The sequence below is a fragment of the Schistocerca americana genome, chromosome 1, assembly GCF_021461395.2.
Source record: "Schistocerca americana isolate TAMUIC-IGC-003095 chromosome 1, iqSchAmer2.1, whole genome shotgun sequence".
Classification (NCBI taxonomy): Eukaryota; Metazoa; Arthropoda; class Insecta; order Orthoptera; family Acrididae; genus Schistocerca; species Schistocerca americana.
The window spans coordinates 376,179,827-376,201,618 of NC_060119.1; the positions used below are offsets into that span (position 1 = coordinate 376,179,827).

General features: G+C 38.0%; 1 protein-coding gene across 4 annotated transcripts in view; it reads right to left on the bottom strand.

The window, feature by feature from the left end:
- LOC124600531 (exportin-7) overlaps window positions 1-21,127 on the bottom strand; it is a 243,836-nt gene extending 222,709 nt beyond the window's left edge. For all 4 annotated transcript variants that reach the window (XM_047136171.1, XM_047136169.1, XM_047136170.1 and 1 more), the window contains exons 1-3: window positions 21,055-21,127; window positions 20,314-20,554; window positions 4,316-4,482 (exon numbers count right to left, since the gene is read on the bottom strand). In XM_047136171.1, coding sequence (XP_046992127.1) covers window positions 4,316-4,482; window positions 20,314-20,554; window positions 21,055-21,069 — 423 coding nt within the window. In that variant the 5' untranslated portion in view covers window positions 21,070-21,127. The remainder of the gene's footprint in view (window positions 1-4,315; window positions 4,483-20,313; window positions 20,555-21,054) is intronic.
- Between the last annotated feature and the right edge of the window lie 665 nt (window positions 21,128-21,792).

The window sequence follows — 21,792 nt, forward strand, 5'->3', positions numbered from 1 at the left end:
ATAAGAGAAAGTGGATGGATGAGCAAGCTCTGAGACCAGGGAAAGCCACAGCAAGGGGTAATGCAAAAGAACTGTACCTCATCACTAGGATGTTGTCCAAAAAAGGTTTCAATAATAACAGACCTGTGAAAAGCAATGACAGGTCGACTGTTGACGACAAAAGAAGACCAACTTAGAAGGTGGAGAGAACATTTTTCTGAAGTTTTAAACAGAGAGCAACCTGAAGAGAGGGAGAGGTAATGGAATTTTCCAGATGCCACTGACAGAATCAATGTAAACACACCAACTACGACTGAAATTAAAATAGCTCTCAAACAGATAAAGAACGGGAAGGCTCCAGGAATGGATAATATTGCACCTGAGGTGCTAAAAGCAGACACTGACACCACCGTAAATCTACTGCATCCGTTGTTTGAGAAGATACGATCAGAAGAGAAAATACCAAAGGATTGGAAAGAAGGGCTGGTTATTAAGTTGTCAACGAAAGGGGATAGTACCAACTGTAATAACTGGTAAGGCATCACCCTCCTATCTGTACCAAGTCAAGTACTCTGTAGAGTGATGCTAAATTGTATCAAGGACTCAGTCGAGGCACGACAGAGAAAAGAGCAAGCTGAGTTTAGAGAACACACAAGTTGTGTCGATCTCATCAACACACTGCGTATAATACTTGAGCAGACTGCAGAACACACTCTATCTTACATTTATTGTTTTTGAAAATGCATTTGGCTCTCTTAATAGGTGAGATATGTGGCATACCTTGGAAGAATATGGAATACCATCAAAGATAATAAATATTATTAAAGCCATGTATGTTGAATATGAATGTGGGGTGCTACACAATGGGAAACTTATTGAATCTATGCAAACAAATGCTGGGGTGAGGCAGGGATGTACTCTGTCGCCTACCTTGTTCTTTTTGGTACTGGACAGCGTAATGAAAAAGAGTTGTTGATGGTAGGAGAAGAGGTATTCAGTGGGCAACGCAAGACATGCTTGAAGACCTTGACTTTGCTGACGATAACTGTCTGCTCTCGCAAAGACTGCTCGACATGGAAGAAAAGTCGGAAAGACTGAAATAGGAAGCAGAAGTTGCAGGACTTAAAATAAATGTTCAGAAAACTAAGGAAGTGAAAATGTGATCTGAAAAACAAGCAAAGTTAACAGCGTATGGAAAGGAACTGGAACAAGTAGACTCCTTTGTATATCTAGGAAGTACCGTCTGTAAAGATGGAGGGGCCAAGGAGGATGTAAAGAGTCGAATAAGGAAGGCAAATGGAGCCTTTGTACAACTGTACCCTGTCTGGCATAATAAGAACATCTCAAGACGAACCAGATGTTATATCAAATGACAAATTCCGGGAGATGACAAACCAGCGACCAATCCGTGAACAAATAAAGGAAAGAAAATGGAGGTGTATTGCTCACACTATATGCAAACAACAAGGAGCTGTTGAAAAGCCAGCACTGGATTGGAACCCACAAGGAACACATAGACGCGGCCGCCCGAAAAAGACATGGAAAAGAACAGTGGAAGTAGAAGCTCTGAAAGCGGGTGTAACATGGACATAAATGACATGTTTGGCTGCCAACAGAACCAGATGGAAGGTCTTGACTGCTGTCCTATGATCCAACAGGAAATAAGTAAGTCACTCAACTAAGAGTGCTATAAAGGAACTGATCCACTGAAAGACAAGGCCTTTATCACTGTGACAGATGATGAGTCACTAAAAAGTGTTCTCTGCAAAATGAAATGTTACTAACCTGCATGTGGTGGACAAAATATAACAGACAGTCATTTAGTACTGCTTAGTGCCACCTTTGGCATCGAAAACATCCTGGGTATTTTGAATGTACTTCTAAATGGTGTCAGTTAAAGTTTCTATCATTGCTCACACAGAAACAATCATAATTCCCTGAGAGATGATATAGCAGAGTAGAGCTCTGAACCGTCTTTGCCAATATACACTACAAAGGCTTTGATGACAAACAAGCCCAGTAGTAAGGGATGCCACAGGGACATGTTATTTCATCTTCATGCTCATTTCAAGTCAAGTCAGTCGGGGCTCCATTTTCTCCCAGATATACAACACTGCCAGACTGTGCACCATGTTCACCTAAAATGGTTTCATGGATTTTCCTTTCATTTAAAGACATCCACACAGCACATTTTAGAACTGTAGTACAAGCATCTAAACCAATACAAACACTCTACATTATGTACAACAGCTCTAGTTGGAAACAAAAATTAAGCACTGATGTAGTGTCAGCATAAAGATGACTAATATTGAGACATAAACTCAGATTTTTGCCTAAGTTAATAATGGAAAGCCCCGAAAGTGGATGGCCACTTGCTTCTCTCTGTTGGACGTCCAGTACCGTAATAAAAATTCTCCTTCTCTTGATACAGAAGCTTTAGGTACCTGTAGAAGATTTGAAACTGAAAGATGTTAATTATGCAAGTGTCAATAAGTATGTAAGGTTGTATGAGACTGCAGATCAAAAATACCCCAATGTTCACAGATATGCTGCTGTTCCAATAAACTTCTACAGATGTTATAGGGCAAAGAGAAAATAAGAGATGATAATAGCGCACTAGTCAAGCCAGAGAATAAACCTTGGAAACAAAATGGCCACATTATTTTTATCAACCCCATTCTTCTAGCACAACACACGTGCACTTAAGTTTCTCTACAAAAATGACCAAGTCACCTGAAGTGAAGATTCCAGTGTAGTTTCCACACAGCTGTAATAAATTGATGTTGGAAATTTGAGATGACAATAAGATTTCTTAAGAATACTGAAACAGCCAACATACAACTACTGTGTTCTTAGCACATATATGGAAACTAAGTACATCAACGGATAGTAAATGTTATCAGTGATACAGCCTGGCCTGAAAGTATCATTTAATTCTTCACAAAGGGGTCAACACAAATCTTACAGTAATTTTACGCAGAATTTGGTAAATGCATTACGACTACCACTGATGTATAAAGTAATGTTACATCCTGCTACGAATTTTTATGCATCATGCCTAAATCATACAAAGACAATTTTTTTTTATATCCATCTTGCAGTTAAACTCTATTAGATGCCTTTTTGATAACAATAGATAATGAAGACAGTGGTGGTATAATAAAGCCTGATCCCGACATATCATGCCGATCCTTTCAATGACCATGCCATGGTGGTATCAGTGATGAACAGATGATGTTGCCAAGCTGTTACTTGTGGGTTTTCCATTGTGTGTGTATTGAACTGAGGACCTAGAAACGATGGAGAGGCTTTGTCCTGCCAGAGCCCTCAGTGGTTCATAATCCCACAATAGGCCACAGCAGTCCACCTGCCCCACACCGAACCCAGGGTTATTGTGAGGTTCAGCCCCCAATGTACACCCCCCCCCCCCCCCAATCAGGAACGTGTCATACCAGATACCAGGCGAGTGCGAGTGTAGCCCCAAATATTTGCGTGGTAGGGCAATGATGGTGTACGCGTACGTGGAGACAGTGTTTGCGCAGCAATTGCCGACATAGTGTAACTGAGGCAGAATAAGGGAAACCAGCCTGCTTTCACTGAGGCAGATCGAAAACAGCCTTAAAAACCATCCACCATCGCACCGGAACTTGACATTAATCTGACAGGCAAATTCGTGCCGGGGACCAGAACACCTTCCTACTCGGGAAGCAGTGTGTTAGACCGCACAGCTAGCTGGGCGAGTTGCGTTTTCCATTACTCTTCCTTCCTTCACAGTTATTTCTCAATTCTTTTACTTTTTAAAGCAGGTTCTAGAGGGACCATTCGATCTCCACCTCCCTATTTTTATCTGCTACTTACAGTCTTTCCATTACTCTTCTGTGTTGGGAAGGCTTGGCTCTCAGCACTATGGGAGTTAGCTGCTTTGGTCATCAGTCCCCTAGAGCTTAGAACTACTTAAACCTAACTAACCTAAGGATATCAACACATCCATGCCTGAGGCAGGATTCGAACCTGCGACCGTAGCGGTCGCGTGATTCCACACTGTAGCGCCTAGAACCGCTCGGCCACTCCGGCCGGCGTTGGGAAGGCTTGACATTACTAAGCCAGTTCTGTTTATAATAACCAAATCAACATGTCATAAAATTAAATACTTAACATTACATACACAAAATACATCTACACCCACAAAAGTTTGTTAGGAACTTTACAATAATCTACTCTGCATAGTTTAAGTTATCTAGTAATGTGTAAAAGACCAAAATAAAAGTTGATAATATACAGTACCTTATTATAATCCAAGTAAGGAGAATGTTTAAAATAAACAGCTAAGACATACCTGCAGAAACTGTGTGACATCAGTGACAACATTTCTAAACACAAATTCTTCTTTGTCATTATCAAACCAACCAAGTTTGCTTATACGTGCAAACAATGTAACTAGTGCTTGAATTACAAAGTTAGGTAGCTTCGGACGAGTAAACAAATAGTTTAAAACATAGTTACCTGCAAAGAGTACAAAAATCATTTGGTGAGTTTCTACACATGAATATATAAAAAAATTAAAATATACCTTACTAGCAAAACTCTTGCAGCAAATTTTTTTTTGTTTCCTATTAGGCCAAAAACGCAATTCAGTATAGTGTTCTCCCAAAACTGATAGTAACCAGTGTAGTGTAAAATTCTAGGGAATAGGGTGGTTGGTTGATTTGGAGGTGGGGACCTAACAACGAGGTCATCGATCCCATCATATTACAGCCATGCCCTTTCAAAGGAACCATACTGGCATTTGCCAAAAGCGATTCACGGAAATCGCAGAAATCCTAAATCAGGATGGCTGGGTGCGAGTTTGAACCATCAGCCTCCTGGATGCGAGTCCAGTATGTTAACCACTGTGCCACCTCAATCAGTAGGGGATAGGGGATACTGACTTTGTACAGCTACATGCAATACTCAAAAGCAACATGCACAGGACAGGAAAGCAAGGGAAAGAAAATAGCTTCATGAGACAATCCTGACATGATTAAAATTAATAAATCAGTTGAAATGCCATTTACATGTTCACTCACTAACTTTTAAAAGCATTAAATAATAAATTGGCACCAGTTTGTACTTTCTGTGCCTACCTAAGGTGTTTGACTGTGTGAACCACAGTATTCTCCTAGGTAAATTGAAGTTTTATGAGATTGATGCCATAGCCTACCAATGGGTAATGTCATCTCTAACAAAAAGAATGCAGAAAGTTGTACTTAGTACAAAAGATTTTTTACGTATATACAGAGGTAACAATGTAATATGCACAACTGCACATCAAAGAACAACTAGTCAGTGATAATAGACAATGTTCTATTTGCAATTTTGATTGAATTGTATATATCACACAACTACAAGTTTGCACTTACCGTACATTAGAATAAATGTCTAAAACAGTCAAGAAAATCTTTATTTCTGACGTCTGTCTGTTCACCGAGTGTGTACTGTGATTGTTCTTTGAAGGTACCATAAACAAAAATTTCCTCAATTGTTTTACACATTCACTCTAATATACTGTAAGTGGACACTTGTAGTTGTGTAATATATACAGTACACTCCAAACCACAGCACATGAAATGGAATATTGACTAGTACTGCTGATTAGTTTTTCTTTGATGTGCAGTTGTGCATATTACATTGTCATCCCTGACTATACCTAAAAATCTTGTTAAGTACAGTATATGAATGTCAAAAAACTACAAAACTGGTTGTATCTACAGCTAATCAATCTTACTGTAAATTACTCTCATTACATTGTACCATGTCATGCAGATGCCTGAAAATGGGTTAATGGCAAAGCTGCAATTGCAAAATGAAATTCTAACAGCTGAAAGCAAGATGAAATTCTTCAATAATTTACAGAAGCTGTGGGCCCATACTACAAGACAACAAAGTTCTTAAGTACCACTTCCTGGTTTCCTGTGAATGGTCTCACCCTTAATTTTAAAAAGATACAACATACTCAGTTCTGCATATCTACAAGTACTTTAACAATGACAATGTAATAAGTGGGAAGGAAATAATAGGGTGGAAATTTTCAAAATTCTTAGGTGTCCATAATGCTGAGAATTTAAACTGGAAAAAGCAAATTTTTCATAAAACAACTTAGTTTTGCCACATTTGCACTCAAAATGACTGCAAATCTTGGGAAGAGAGACAGCATTAAGTTGCCACATTTTCATTCCATAATGTCATATGGAATAATGTTAGGGAAAAACTTATCTTCAGAAAGAAAGTCATCATAGCTCAAAACCTTGCTGTGAGAATAATGTGAGATGCTTATCCACAATCATCCTGTAAGACAACTGATTAAGTAGTTGAGCATTCTGACTACTACCTCACACTGTATGTATTTCCTCATGAAGTTTCTTGTAAAAAATCGACTGCCATTCAGGAGGAACAATGACGTACATAACTACAATACTAGAAGGAAAAAAAGACATTCATTACTCCACATTAAGGTTGTCTTTAACACAAAAAGGATTTCACAATGCCGCAACTAAAATTTCTGATCACTTACCCAGTGATACAAAATTTCTGACATACAGTAAAGTAAAATTTGAAAACAACCTGAAAATAGTTCTCTTTGACAACTCTTCCTATTCCGTAGAAGAAAGTATATTATTGTAAAATGTAAAAGATGTTTGTTAGGAATTACTAACTCACATTTGTATATTTTAAAAAAAGACTTGGTTAGTGCAAGTAGGACTCACACTCTGAGGGTTCCATACAACAGAATCACACACTGAAGTGCCAAAGAAACTGGTATAGGCACGTGTATTCAATTAAGGAAATACGTAAAAGGCAAAATATGGCACAGCGGTCAGCAAAAAGTGTCTAGTGCAGTTGTTAGATTGGTTACTGCTCCTACTATGGCAGGTTATCAAGATGTGAGTGAGTTCAAACGTGGTGCTGTAGTCAGCGCATGAGCGCTGGGAAACAGTGTCTCCGAAGTAGTGATGAAGTGGGGATTTTCGCTTACGACCATTTCACAAGTATACCGGCTTTCAGTGCCAATGGCCCCTTCATATACCCTTGATGACTCCGTGGCACAAAGCTTCACACCTAGCCTTGGCCCACCAACACCGACACTGGACTGTTGATGGCTGGAAACATGTTGCCTGGTGGGACAAGTCTCCTTTCAAATTGCATCAAGCAATGGAGACAACCTCATGAATCCATGGACCCTGCATGTCAGCAGGGGACTGCTCAAACTGGTGGAGGCTCTGTAATGGTGTGGGGCATGTTCAGCTGGAGAGTGACATGTACGTAAACATTCTGTCTCATCACCTGCATCCATTCACGTCCACTGTGCATTCCGACAGCCTTGGGCAATTCCAGCAGGACAATGTGATACCCTACACATCCAGAATTGCTGCAGAGTGGCTCCAGGAACACACTTCTGAGTCTAAACACTCCCGCTGGCCACCAAACTCCCCAGATAGGAACATTACTGAGCATATCTGGGATGCCTTTCAATATGCTGTTCAGAAGAGATATCCACCCCCCCTCATTTTCTCTCTCTCTCTCTCTCTCTCTCTCTCTCTCTCTCACACACACACACACACACACACACACACACACACACACACACACACACACACACACACACACAATTTGTCTATTGCAGGAATCTTTAAGATTTTTGCCTGTTATTGACACTGATACTGGCAAGTTATCAGTCTTGCAAATTCCAAGATTTTCAAGAATGTTTTAATTTTATGTTTGAATTTGGATAACAAAAAATGTGATACAATTACAAATTAACAGTTTTTGGATTTTTTTCCTTTACTTGTACTATTTAAACTTGCTTCTTGACCACTCCATGATTTGAGGTCAACGGCAAGTACCCTATAGGTTTTGATGTCTGAGTTTGAGAGTATGAAAATGTCTGACATACATGGCTGTATCTTTTGACTGCACTGACTTCCAACCTTACATTTATTACACTACTACAGGACTATACACTTTAGTATCTGACAAATTTCAAACTCAGAAGTCAATCCATTCCTGAGGAAAAGCGTCTTTAACAGTCAGGCACACACACAACATAGAGATCCTATATGGGTTCCGTTTGCATCAATTGTGGTGTGGGGTACACAACCCTAAAGAAATAAATAAATATTATAAATGTTCAGCATGTAGCCACATCTACAAATTAATTTGCTATCAGAATGTAAAATGACTTGTTACGCATCATCACGATGTATCATTCAAAATGATCCATGGAACATGAAACATAATTATTGATAAGAACTGATGTAACAATCTTCTAGCAGGAAGTATCCACAGAAGTTTATTTCCTTCATAAAAAAAAAAATCTTTTTTTGTTTAATGTGAACATCTTCAAGACAATCAAGTAAATACTGATAATGGTAAACAAATGAGTCGACTATACATATTGTATTTTTCTCCTATATTCAGAGAAACAGCTGCTATGAAGATCGTTAAATGTGATGTGTGTTAATACGACCCACGACAATAAACTGGCCGAGATAGGAGCCACTAGAAATGATCAATCAATGACATCACTAACAAGACTGAGTTACAGAAGAAACCAGTTTGTCATCACAATTTTCACTAATAAAACTAAAAGACTGTGACTTCACTAGTCAAAGCACAATCGCAGTATCAATTCTTCAGTACCCCACTACAGTTACAGAGGTCTAGTGTACAACACAATCAATGCCATTGTTGAACCCCCCCCCATGACCAAATGTGTCACTATTTTCATTATTGATCTTTCAGCTGAAAATAATGACCCTGTCAAGCCTTATCATAGAGGAGTGTACCCTGTTCCCAAATTACTGTTCTTTAAAATGTCCATATCCACAACGCAAGAAACATTGGTAATATCCATGTCTCAATCTAGAACAGCATTATACCACGTAAGAAGTGTTTCACGGCTAACAGTTCACTTATTCAACAGCCTACCTAGTGATTTAAAACAGCAACAACATAAGAAAATATCTTTAAACGTAACTTTAAGCCATTTCTGAAGAAACAGAGCTTCTTTTCAGTTAAAATATCTACATATTACTGAAATGGACCAATAAATAATGGTGGTGGCAGAGGTGTACTAGTAAACAACATGAACTGTATCACCACCCACAGGAACTAAGTGACATATTTTAAACAAAATACACTACAGTGTGAACACTTTAATGTGGCAGATGACCATGCATGTAAACAACGAGAACTTAGATCACCAAGGGAACAGCAGCAGTGCAGGGGAACAATTTTTGCCTCCCCCTCACAGACTGATTCAAGGTGATGGAAACAACTGAGTTCTTCTGGTGTATTGGGAGTGGTACTTGAATGCTGTGATGGAATAGGATTAGGCTCTTCATCCACTCCAATATAAGAAAATAAAAAACACACACACAACAAAAAGGAAAGTAGAGTACACAAAGCATTTGGTAATGGCTAGAACATAATTGCTTACTGAGGTTGGCAGTGCCATAAGCAATGTAGTTCAGGCCCAACCTCTAGCAACGTCTCAAGTGCCCCCTCCCCACATAAACTACCATGTTAAAGTGTCTGCACTATAAAGACATCTATGACAAACATACAAACAAAAACATTGCTGATACCATCCACACAAGATATGGCATCTAACTTCAAAGAACAGACTAACAGTTCACAATGTTTATTAGACCCTTCTCTGGTGCACCTAGTTACTCTCTCAGTTCTAGCTTCCACAATTTTTCTCCCTACGCAGCATTCAATGTTCACTTGTTTATTTTTAGTTTTTTCCTCTACTAATTTTAAAGGTGGAACTGTGTTGTGTTTTGAGAAAATCATGTTGAAAAATAACAAAATAATGTACAACCACAAAAATTCCCAAAACTGATAACAGTAGTTCTTATTTAATGTAAAACGCATATTATTCATGGAAAATGTTATAGGCCCTGCACGTAGTCACCAAACAAAAGCTAATAGCAGATCACTCAAAATTAGTCACCCATGACTGTTTCCACCACCCAAAACCTCCCCTAATATTACTCATAAGAAAGAAAATTAAGAAAAGACATATGCCATTCAACATCCCCCTACATCATTAGAGGTGGAGAACAAGCATGGATGAATCAAGTATGGGACAGAACATAGGACGCAGACTTCTGAAAAGAGCCACATACTGCTGGTTATTGTAGTTAATTTATTTAGGGAAAGCACAAAATACAAAAATCACGATGGTCAGAAGAGAATTTTGCCACAATGCTTCATAATAGAGGTCCACTGCTTTAAGCTCTGTACCTCTCATTCACAGTGAATGAAAATGCCCTAATGATCAAAAACCAATATTACTGAAATGTATTTTCCTCTCATCCTTCTTTAAGTGTAACAGTATCCACTCGGTGAGCTCATCCAATCCATTCATCAGTCTTTACCGACACACTTTTACAGACAAGATGCAAATCATCACATAACCCACAGGCCTACACTGGTTCCAAACACTGTATTGTTGCCATCCAATGTTGAGCTCACTGGGCAACATCTCAGATGGTACTAGAAAAAATAGCCAACTTTACAGTATGGGAACTCCCAATACACCCCTTAAATAAAGCAGTACTTAAACCATTGTTGGTACCAAATAAACAAGGAAGTTTCTTTCTTCCTTTTTTCCCCCTGGTAAGGTTACATGGAAGCTCAGGAATTACCTCCCTATTGCCAACACAATCATTACCGAGTACAAGTTCAGAGTTGAGATGTAATCTGGGGTGATCTTTAAAAAAGAAGCACCCTGGCATGTGCCTGAAGAGATTTAATGACACCAAAGATGACTTGAATTTGGGTGACTAGATGGGGATTTGAACCCCAAACACCTCAATTGAGAGCCCAGTATCTTATTGCTTCACCATCTCACTTGGTGACAGGAGTAAGCTGTCGGTACGTGGACTGTGCTTTTAAACATCAAAGTTGAGCACACAGTGTTCAATTTGCTGCTGAATGCTCAGAAACAATGTGACTTGGGCATATGGTATGTGTGCCTCAATGTGGCATATGCGACCATTCCACACTCTAGTGGCAGTTGTCCTCTGTAGTTGGCATGCAAATTATTCTATTTACAAAATAGTCATATATAAAATTTCTATGTTAGCCCTGTTACACACACATTCCCCTCTCTTGTCCATATGCTAGTCATGTTCTTCTATCATTTGTATACATAAAAAACAATATCCATCAACAAGTTGTAAGGCAGAAAGGACAATACTCTACCACATCGAATCAATAAGGACATTGGCTTAGAGAAGTCTCGTCACAAATAGTGCAAAACAGATTTACAACTGTTCTCCACACAAGATAAAAATTAATTCATCACTCTCACTTTTTAGTATCTCTCTAAGGTCATTCTTAGTTGATCAGTGTTCCTACTCACTAGCAGAATCTTTACAACATGTGAAACACAAGACTTGAAACACAAAAGTGCAAACTGTCTTATAGACAAAACCCACTGAACACACTCCTCACAAAGAGCATACTTATACAGTATGCATTCAGCCCTCCCTCAAACGTTCACTGTCACAGAATTTTCCTCTCATGATTTCCTAATACTACCACCAGAGGCTCTCCCATGAGAGTTGGGCTAGAACACTGCTGTGCAAACAGAATTTGTGGACTGTGGATTGTTGTGCCACTAGATATATAATTTCCAGGCTCAGCATTTCTGAATGGATTTTACAAGCATCATTTCAAGCCATAGCACCTTCTGTGATTTCATCCCCCATTACATAAATTTAATTTCAGTGAATGTAAATCACTTTATTATATGCTATCAATATAATGGAAGGAAACATTCCACGTGGGAAAAATTATATATAAAAACAAAGATGAGGTGACTTACCGAACAAAAGCGCTGGCAGGTCGATAGACACACAAACAAACACAAACATACACACAAAATTCAAGCTTTCGCAACAAACTGTTGCCTCATCAGGAAAGAGGGAAGGAGAGGGGAAGACGAAAGGAAGTGGGTTTTAAGGGAGAGGGTAAGGAGTCATTCCAATCCCGGGAGCGGAAAGACTTACCTTAGGGGGAAAAAAGGACAGGTATACACTCGCACACACGCACATATCCATCCATCTGTATGTGTGGATGGATATGTGCGTGTGTGCGAGTGTATACCTGTCCTTTTTTCCCCCTAAGGTAAGTCTTTCCGCTCCCGGGATTGGAATGACTCCTTACCCTCTCCCTTAAAACCCACTTCCTTTCGTCTTCCCCTCTCCTTCCCTCTTTCCTGATGAGGCAACAGTTTGTTGCAAAAGCTTGAATTTTGTGTGTATGTTTGTGTGTCTATCGACCTGCCAGCGCTTTTGTTCGGTAAGTCACCTCATCTTTGTTTTTATATATAACTTTATTATATGCCTCGTATCCAGAAAGCCAGGATTCTCCCGTCTGTTCATCCTGTAGGGGCTATTATTAGAATGTGTTTTTAACAGTAATCGTTATTTAGTTCATAATACATAATACTAGCACATTCTAAACAGTTCATGAGTATGTCTTGTTGTAGAAACACAAACAAATCAACACTGTGTTAGGTCAAGCTCACTGGCATTTGAACTCTCTGTTTTGTGATTAAAAAATGTCTTCAAATGTAAAATTTTATAAAACCTTTACTCCAGTGGTAGACTCCCTAACAGGTGAGGAAGACTAAAATACATGGAAGCTTGGAATGAAACTAATTCTAATATATGAAACATTATGGGACTGCCACGTGTTCAAGTGCTGCTACAAATGCAGAGGAGAACAAAGACGTGTGGACACTTATTCTTTTGCATGTGGATAAATCTCTGTATGCACATGTTAAACAACAACAACAAAGGCAAAGGAAGCCTTAGATACTCTGGAAAACTAGCTTGCTGGAAAAACAAAACTAGAGCTCTGGGATATAGGGCAATACATTATACAAATTTGAGGGAAATGTTCAGAATTACATAGCCGTATTGGAAAGTAGCTAAATGGAAATGTGGAATAATACCTCAAGTTCGGCAAAGATGGCAATGATCATTCTTTATTCACAAAACATTGTAACAAATCACTACAGGGTTTCTACAAAGAAACAAGTAAAAGACGAAAATAAAATGTCTCAATTTCTAGAAGTATGGTCACGTCTAGTCCACCTGTCCCCAGAAGCAAGAAGCTTCAAATACTGATTCCGAGGGAGCAGACAAATCATCGTTTTGTGCACTCGGTGTTTTGGATTTTAACCAGAATGACACATATTTTCAAGAAAGGGATGTCTTCCAACATTTTGCACCAGAAAATTGCTCACAAAATAATGGTAAAGTGTGCTGATAATGCTGAATTAGTAAATGAAGGGAAAGGAAATCTTATTGCCCAATCCCCAGCTATATATTTCATCCGAAGAGTTATTCTTGTCCCAGACTTAGACACTAAGTTGTTGTCAGATTCTGTATTGGTTAAGAAAGGCATAAATTATGTTTATGACAAAGATAGATGTACGATGTTCAAAAGGGATGATTTACTTTATTCTGGAGTGGAGTTAAATGACATTTACAAACTGAAAACTATTGAACTTGTGTCAGATGAGCAAGCTCTACCTTTTGGAAAAATTATTAACAAGGGAGACTTGTGGCACTGTAGCCTTGTCATGTTTGAGTTGACACTGGACTTTACAGAGTGGAGGCATAAAGTTGGAATGTTATGATTCTGAACATGCTGACAAGAGTAAATTGTGTGCTTGATAAAATGTGTCAATTTCCATTTCCTAAGGCTGGAGGACAATGTGCAACTGAGCTGCTTGGCTCGGTGCTTGTGGATTTACGTGAGGCGATGGAGCAAATGTCAAATGGCATGGCTATGGGTAGCTCTGAGGGATGAAGTAGTGAAGGCAGCAGAGGATCAAGTAGGTAAAAAGATGAGGGCTAGTAGAAAGGTAACAGAACAAATGTTGAATTTAATTGGTGAAAGGAGAAGATATAAAAACGCAGTAAATGAAGCAGGCAAAAAGGAATACAAACGTCTCAAAAACGTGATCGACAGGAAGTGCAAAATGGCTAAGCAGGGATGGCTAGAGGACAAATGTAAGGATGTAGAGGCTTATCTCACTAGGGGTAAGATAGATACTGCCTACAGGAAAATTAAAGATACTTTTGGAGAAAAGAGAACCACTTGTATGAATATCAAGAGCTTGGATGGAAACCCAGTTCTAAGCAAAGAAGGGAAAGCAGAAAGGGAGAAGGAGTATATAGAGGGTCTATACAAGGACGATGTACTTCAGGACAATATTATGGAAATGGAAGAGGATGTAGATGAATATCAAATGGGAGATACGATACTGCGTGAAGAGTTTGACAGAGCACTGAAAGACCTGAGTCGAAACAAGGCTGCAGGAGTAGACAACATTCCATTAGAACTACTGATGGCCTTGGGAGAGCCAGTCCTGACAAAACTCTACCATCTGGTGAGCAAGATGTATGAAACAGACGGAATACCCTCAGACTTCAAGAAGAATATAATAATTCCAATCCCAAAGAAAGCTGGTGTTGACAGATGCGAAAATTACCGAACTATCAGTTTAATACGTCACAGCTGCAAAATACTAACACGAATTCTTTACAGACGAATGGAAAAACTGGTAGAAGCCGACCTCAGCGAAGATCAGTTAGGATTCCGCAGAAATGTTGGAACACATGAGGCAATACTGACCCTACAACTTATCTTGGAAGCTAGATTTCTACATTTCTAGCATTTGTAGACTTGGAGAAAGCTTTTGACAATGTTGACTGGAATACTCTCTTTCAAATTCTAAAGGTGGCAGGGGTAAAATACAGGGAGCGAAAGGCTATTTACAATTTGTACAGAAACCAGATGGCAGTTATAAGAGTCGAGGGGCATGAAAGGGAAGCAGCGGTTGGGAAGGGAGTGAGACAGGGTTGTAGCCTGCCCCCGATGTTATTCAATCTGTATATTGAGCAAGCAGTAAAGGAAACAAAAGAAAAATTCGGAGTAGGTATTCAAATCCATGGAGAAGAAATAAAAACGTTGAGGTTCGCCAATGACATTGTAATACTGTCAGAGACAGCAAAGGACTTGGAAGAGCAGTTGAATGGAATGGACAGTGTCTTGAAAGGAGGATATAAGATGAACATCAACAAAAGCAAAACGAGGATAATGGAATGTAGTCGAATTAAGTCAGGTGATGCTGAGGGAATTAGATTAGGAAATGAGACACTTAAAGTAGTAAAGGAGTTTTGCTATTTGGGGAGCAAAATAACTGATGATGGTCGAAGTAGAGAAGATATAAAATGTAGACTGGCAATGGCAAGGAAAGCGTTTCTGAAGAAGACAAATTTGTTAACATCGAGTATAGATTTAAGTGTCAGGAAGTCGTTTCTGAAAATATTTGTATGGAGTGTAGCCATGTATGGAAGTGAAACATGGACGATAAATAGTTTGGACAAGAAGAGAATAGAAGTTTTCGAAATTTGGTGTGACAGAAGAATGCTGAAGATTAGATGGGTAGATCACATAACTAATGAGAAGGTATTGAATATAATTGGGGAGAAGAGGAGTTTGTGGCACAACTTGACAAGAAGGGACCGGTTGGTAGGACATGTTCTGAGGCATCAAGGGATCACAAATTTAGCATTGGAGGGCAGCATGGAGGGTAAAAATCGTAGAGGCAGACCAAGAGATGAATACACTAAGCAGATTCAGAAGGATGTAGGTTGCAGTAAGTACTGGGAGATGAATTAGCTTGCACAGGATAGAGTAGCATGGAGAGCTGCATCAAACCAGTCTCAGGACTGAAGACAACAACAACAACAACAACAAAAAGTACATGATTGCACTTTTGGATGATTATTACAGGACATTGATATTTTCTGAAGAGTAAAACCCAATCATATGATTTTGCAGTGAGTTTAAAAATTATGCACAAATAGGATTAGTGGAAAAATCAAGGCTGATAGATCAGACACTGGCTCCAGATTTGTGAACATTATGTTTCATTCATTTTTCAGAAAGAAAGGGTTTGAGTGTGCGATAAATGTTCCCTATAGTCCAGTAGAATGATACAGTGTAAAGGACTAACAGATTACTTAGTGGGATGGCATGGTGCCTGTTATTCGAATCTGGTCTACCTAAGCAATATTGAGCAGAGGGATGAAATACAGGTGTCATAAACAATATGTTTACATAAATAATCTTGTTCCTCAAAAAATAGTTCAAATGGCTCTAAGCACTATGAGACTTAACATCTGAGGTCATCAGTCCCCTAGACTTAGAACTACTTCAACCTAACTAACCCAAGGACATCACACACATCCATGACCGAGGCAGGATTCGAACCTGTGACCGTAGCAGCGGCACGGTTCCGGACTGAAGCGCCCAGAACCGCTCAGCCATAGTGGTCGGCTCTTGTTCCTCATAGAGGGCTTAATAGTGATGCACACCATAAGTTATGGAAAGAAGAAGTACTTTAGTTGTTGAGCTCTTCTCCATACACTAGATAAAAAAAAAAGAGAGTGGAAAATCGTTCTACAGAACTTCAAGAAAATTGTGAAATGCAGAAGTGTGGTTTTTCTGGAGTATGAGCACAGGACAGGCAATACCAGGACACCAATTGTATATGAAAATTACTGCATGATCTGGCCAAGTGAACAGTATGCTGAACAGGACACGGCAGAAGAAATAGTGGAAGTCAGCACTGCTAGGACTGACAGTGCTGAACTGATCAAGACCCAGACTACATCCTGGACTCTCAATCAGTAGTACATGCAATGGAGACACAAATACTGTTAATAGATCCTACGGCTCTAGAGGATGACCAGTCAATTGGGGTAGCCCATGTATTCAAACTCAAGGAGTACCTGGATTTGATAAATCATTTTTACATTGCAGGAGGAGATCCTGTGAATCAGGAGGAGGCCATGCCAAGGAGTGGCACATAAAACTGCATAAAGGCCATGGAAGAGGGAATAAAAGTGTTTCTGTTTCTACAAAAATGGTGATTGGGAACTTGTGGACTCACCAAGGAATAAAAATTAAAAAGAAATGCAGATGACACAGCACTCTATCATGCTAGATTTGTTCCTAAGGGATTCACATAAAAAAATGATATGGATTATGTTAGAACTTTTTTGGCAGTTGTAAGACATAGTACTGTCAGAGCTCTCATTAATTTAGCTGCAAATTTTGATTTTAAGAGTCATAATCTGAATATTAAAATTGCTTTTCTATATAGGGCTTGAAGGAAACCACTGTCATGAAACAACCACATGATTTTGTATCAATACGTAATGAAGGCAAAGTCTTATAACTATCCAAGGCCATATATGGTTAGAAAACACAACAGAGTGGAATGAAAAGACAAAAACTGTACTTTTAGATTTGGTTATTTTACAAATGACTGATTCCATAGTCACGGGTGTGACACTTGAACTCTATGAATGAACTGTATAATGATTTTAAGATGTCCCGTATTAAAGATTCCTATTTCAATATATATCACTTAAAAGGAAATTGATTACATTACTAAGCCTGAATATAATTTTCTTTTAGTAACTGATGGAAACCTATATTATTAGCCAAAAATCATATGTCGTGGGTTTGACAAAATGCAGAAGTGCAATGTAGCACATTGACCATTACAGGGAAAAATCTGTGAATTGGATGTAAACAAATTAATAACTGTACAATGCTGAAAACTTACTGTATTAGCCATGAAAATATCAGAAAGAAAATTACATTATTTTCAAAGTAATAACATAATTTCTGTTGTCACAGGTGTGACATAATTATGTCACGGGTGTGACATGTACAAATTTCTCTCAATATTTCCGAGAATTAAAGGGTGATAATGGATTCATTACATTGTTTGCAGTACAAACAAATCACATTGCTTAATGAAAGTGGTGTTGGTGTTAAATTAATAAAAAACACAATTCTTTAATAGAGACTAACAGACAGCTCATCTTCAACTGAAACACTCTCTTAGCTCAACATAATACACAATATGGAGAATGAAGCATTGCCATGTTCAAATAAATAAAGGAATGAATATTCAACTAGCTAACTAAAGAAATATAAACAGAAATAGTTTCACAAAAGTAATTAAAATCTATTTCCTTTCATCTGAATCGCAGGAAGATTCAAAATTTTAACAACATTCTTTTGTAAAGAAACAATTGAAATGTCATTTTCATTAGCAGAAAAGAGTTTGTTTTATTTCTCACGAGGTTTTAAAAACATATCATTGATTTGATCTGCCACACACACTGATTGGAAAACAGCAACAAAATTCTGTCCATTTCCCCTCTCACTCTGTAGCTTGAAGATCAAAAAGGTTCCAGCTTTAAGTTTCCTTAGTATCAGGGTTTGAATTCTTAAATTCCTCATAGGCCTCACCAACAGTCATAATCATATACCGCTTCTGAACATGTTCTCGTTTTCCACTTCTGTGGTTGTTAACAGATTTTACATCATGAATACCAGGAGTAGCTCAACTATCATCATCTTGACAAAAATACTCATCTACTTTATTCCTTGTTTCAGTTGGCAAACTTCTTGAACCTTTTGGGGATATCTTAACATTTCTTTTAATGTCAGCAAGATCCAGTTCCTTAACCAGTTTCCTGACAACAGCAGTCCATTTCCCTGAACTGTTTGGAAGTGATGTTTTTTCCTTGTGTATAGCTTCGGCTAATGTCTGGGAACATTTGTAGGATCCTAATTCACTGGTACGGTTTGTTTCTGCCATATTTTTCTGTTTCCTTTCTCTACACAACCTTTGTCTAGTTTTACCATTCTCTCTCTTTTTTAGTAGACTGCATTGGTTCATCAGCAGCTGCTGTCTGTTCTTCATTCTTCTCATTCTGTCTCTTTCTCTCTCCTTTTTTAAGTGTTCTTCATGCTTCAGTGGATCTTCATTCATATTATCCCACAGCTTTCTCATTCTTTCTGTTGAAGAAATCATTATCTGGGAATGTAAGATTTATTTTTAACATCAGTAGACCTCTATTTATTTGAAATCTCACCAACTACAGATTCTTTTAAATTTTATATACTGGTATTTAAGTACACTGGAAAATCTTTAAAAATGTGTGAATATTGTCACACCCATGACAAATATTACTGTCACACCAGTGACAACATTCCTGTACAAAATACAGTTATTTCCAAAACTTAATAGATTTAGGAGTTAATACATTTTCTTAACCTCACTTTCCTATAATATTAACAACTTTGAAGTATTTGTTCAAACAAGAAGCAAACTTTATCTTCTTTTTTGTCACAGGGGTGACAGTAATCCCTGACACTTTCAAAATGAGAAAAAAAAATCCAAAAGAAAGCTTACCAGAAAAAAATATTCAGTGCAGGATATAAAGGAAACCTATTGTTAAACAGTAAGGCACTTTTTTTTGCATCATCTGTTTCACAGACAGCATATCAGTTCAGCCAATATAATGAAGCTTTTTGGTGTTTATGGAGTATAGCCAACTACAACTTTGGGATGACAATTCATAACTAAATATCTTGAATACAATAAATATGAGATTCAAATAATTAAATTTGATATTTTGTTGTGTATTACCATGCCTAAATCTTTATTGTACTGATTTTCAAAAAATGACCACTTGGCTCATTTCATGTGGAATGAGCCAAATACTGAAGAAGATCGAATGTTCATTAGTGGCCAGGTAGAAATGTTGTATTGTTGCTTTGTACATATACAATTTTTTTGTCTCTTGTAAAAATAGCGTGATGAGTAGCTGTGACAGCTAATCTAAAAAGGATATAAAACAGACCCAATCAACGTTCAAAACACACAGACCATTTACTTTGTTTAGCCTGGTTACTTTATTTCATTAGGTATGCAAAATACATGCATTACAAAACAATGCATTATGAAGGAAAAGTGCTCTTATTGTTCTACACTTGAGCATGTACTGTACAGCAGCAGCTCTACTCAACAGGTAAACAGTGTGTGGCCATATTTACAAAATACGGTCTGCTCAATGTCCAACCAGTACTCGTAAGTTCATCTGGCCCAAAATGTATGGAACACAAGAAATAACTGCACATCTCTCAAGAAGGAAACGAAAACATTACAAATAAAAGCATGTGAGAGAACAAAGACAACTTGTGCTTCAAGCACTCTAAACTGAGTAAAATATTTTTTTCATTTTAACCATTATTTCCCTACCTACAACTGGTAACTTCAAAGAATGTGGGGCCTAAATTATTACCTTTATGATGGTACAACATTGTCAATAATTCTGTATAATTACATAAAGTGCATACTCATACATAACTGCAGACAAGGTGAATGTAACTTACGTATGTCAACTCTCTGCTGTAAACTCAGACCTTGTGCACTCCTTGAAACAAGTTTAGTGAGAGTTGTAGCAGCCAATAATTGGGCATAACAAGAGTCTCCCCTCTCGAGCAGAAGCTGACACTTTGCCAAAGTGTCTGGTGCATTTTGGAAACCAACTAATGCCTTCTCAGCTTCAGCGCGATGATTTGAATCCTGGGATTCGTAGAGTTGTTTACAAAGTAACTCCAATTGCCGCACCTCCTAAAAAGTCAACAAAAGATATCAACAAGATAATACAATACCTCATCAACAATTTAAGTTTATTCTGTAATGAACAGCTGTAGCTCTACTACTCTTTATGATGTACTCAAACGTTACATTATTCCCGTCATTTGCGAATGTTTTTGTCCTTCTACACCGATTAATAGTACGTTTTATCTCACAAGTGCGTTGTATACTTTTCACAAGTCAATTTTTCCCTTACTACACACCTTGTATTGGCGTATTTTCAAGCTGACAATGAGCTTTACGCACGAACTCCTATTTGTTTATATTTGATTTTGACTGGCGTTTCTTTCCGGCGCGCAACTAACGATAAACTCAGTGTTCACTTACATTTCAGCTAAAACATAACATAAAGCAATATAATTCAATATGTAACAGAAATCTATGGTCTTTTCCGGTTACTCGGGACGTATTTATTAACTTTCATGTCATGCCCTAAGTAAATAATTAACATAAATCTTAGTTTCTTCACTCACCTGTTCATCGGCCATTTTCAGAAACCAGCATTTGATGCGTTAGTGCTGCCATCCGAAAACACTACCACGAGATCAGAAACAAACAGAAAACAAATGAATATCGAAGTGCAACACCCCCTGAAATTCTCGAGGATACAGAATCGATTGTTACAAGACTTTCAGTGGTAGCAGTGTTTATAAATAATTCCGTTCGTATTTTAACTTCAGCGCTGAGTAAAACCCATACTACTGCTAACTGGTAGTTGTATGTTGGCAAAAGAATAAATTGAACAAGGATATAATAGCCCTAGTAACTTAACAGAAAGTTAAGCAAGTACCACAAATACGTTACTACGATGGTTTCGTTGCTAAGGCTGGGTGTGTTAAAAATGTTTGAAATGAATATTTCAGTGATAAATCGTGCAGTTTGTGATTCAGAAATAACCGTTCTCAACCAAACCCATGATTGTCCGCTATTTTTAAATTAAGTACAAAATTACACGAAATATAAACAATTAATTGAACTAAAATTTAAACCCATAAATCTTATAAATTAAATGTTATTCGTGATGTTTTATACGCTATGTGAATTAGACAAACTGAAAATATTAAAATATTAATGCATAGAATAGTAATGATATAATGCCTAGTGTTCACATGAAATGGAATGATCAGATAGTCTCAGTTATAGGCAAAGTTGGTGGCAAACTTCGGTTTACTGGTAGGATACTGGCAAATCGATTGCTTACCGAACACACG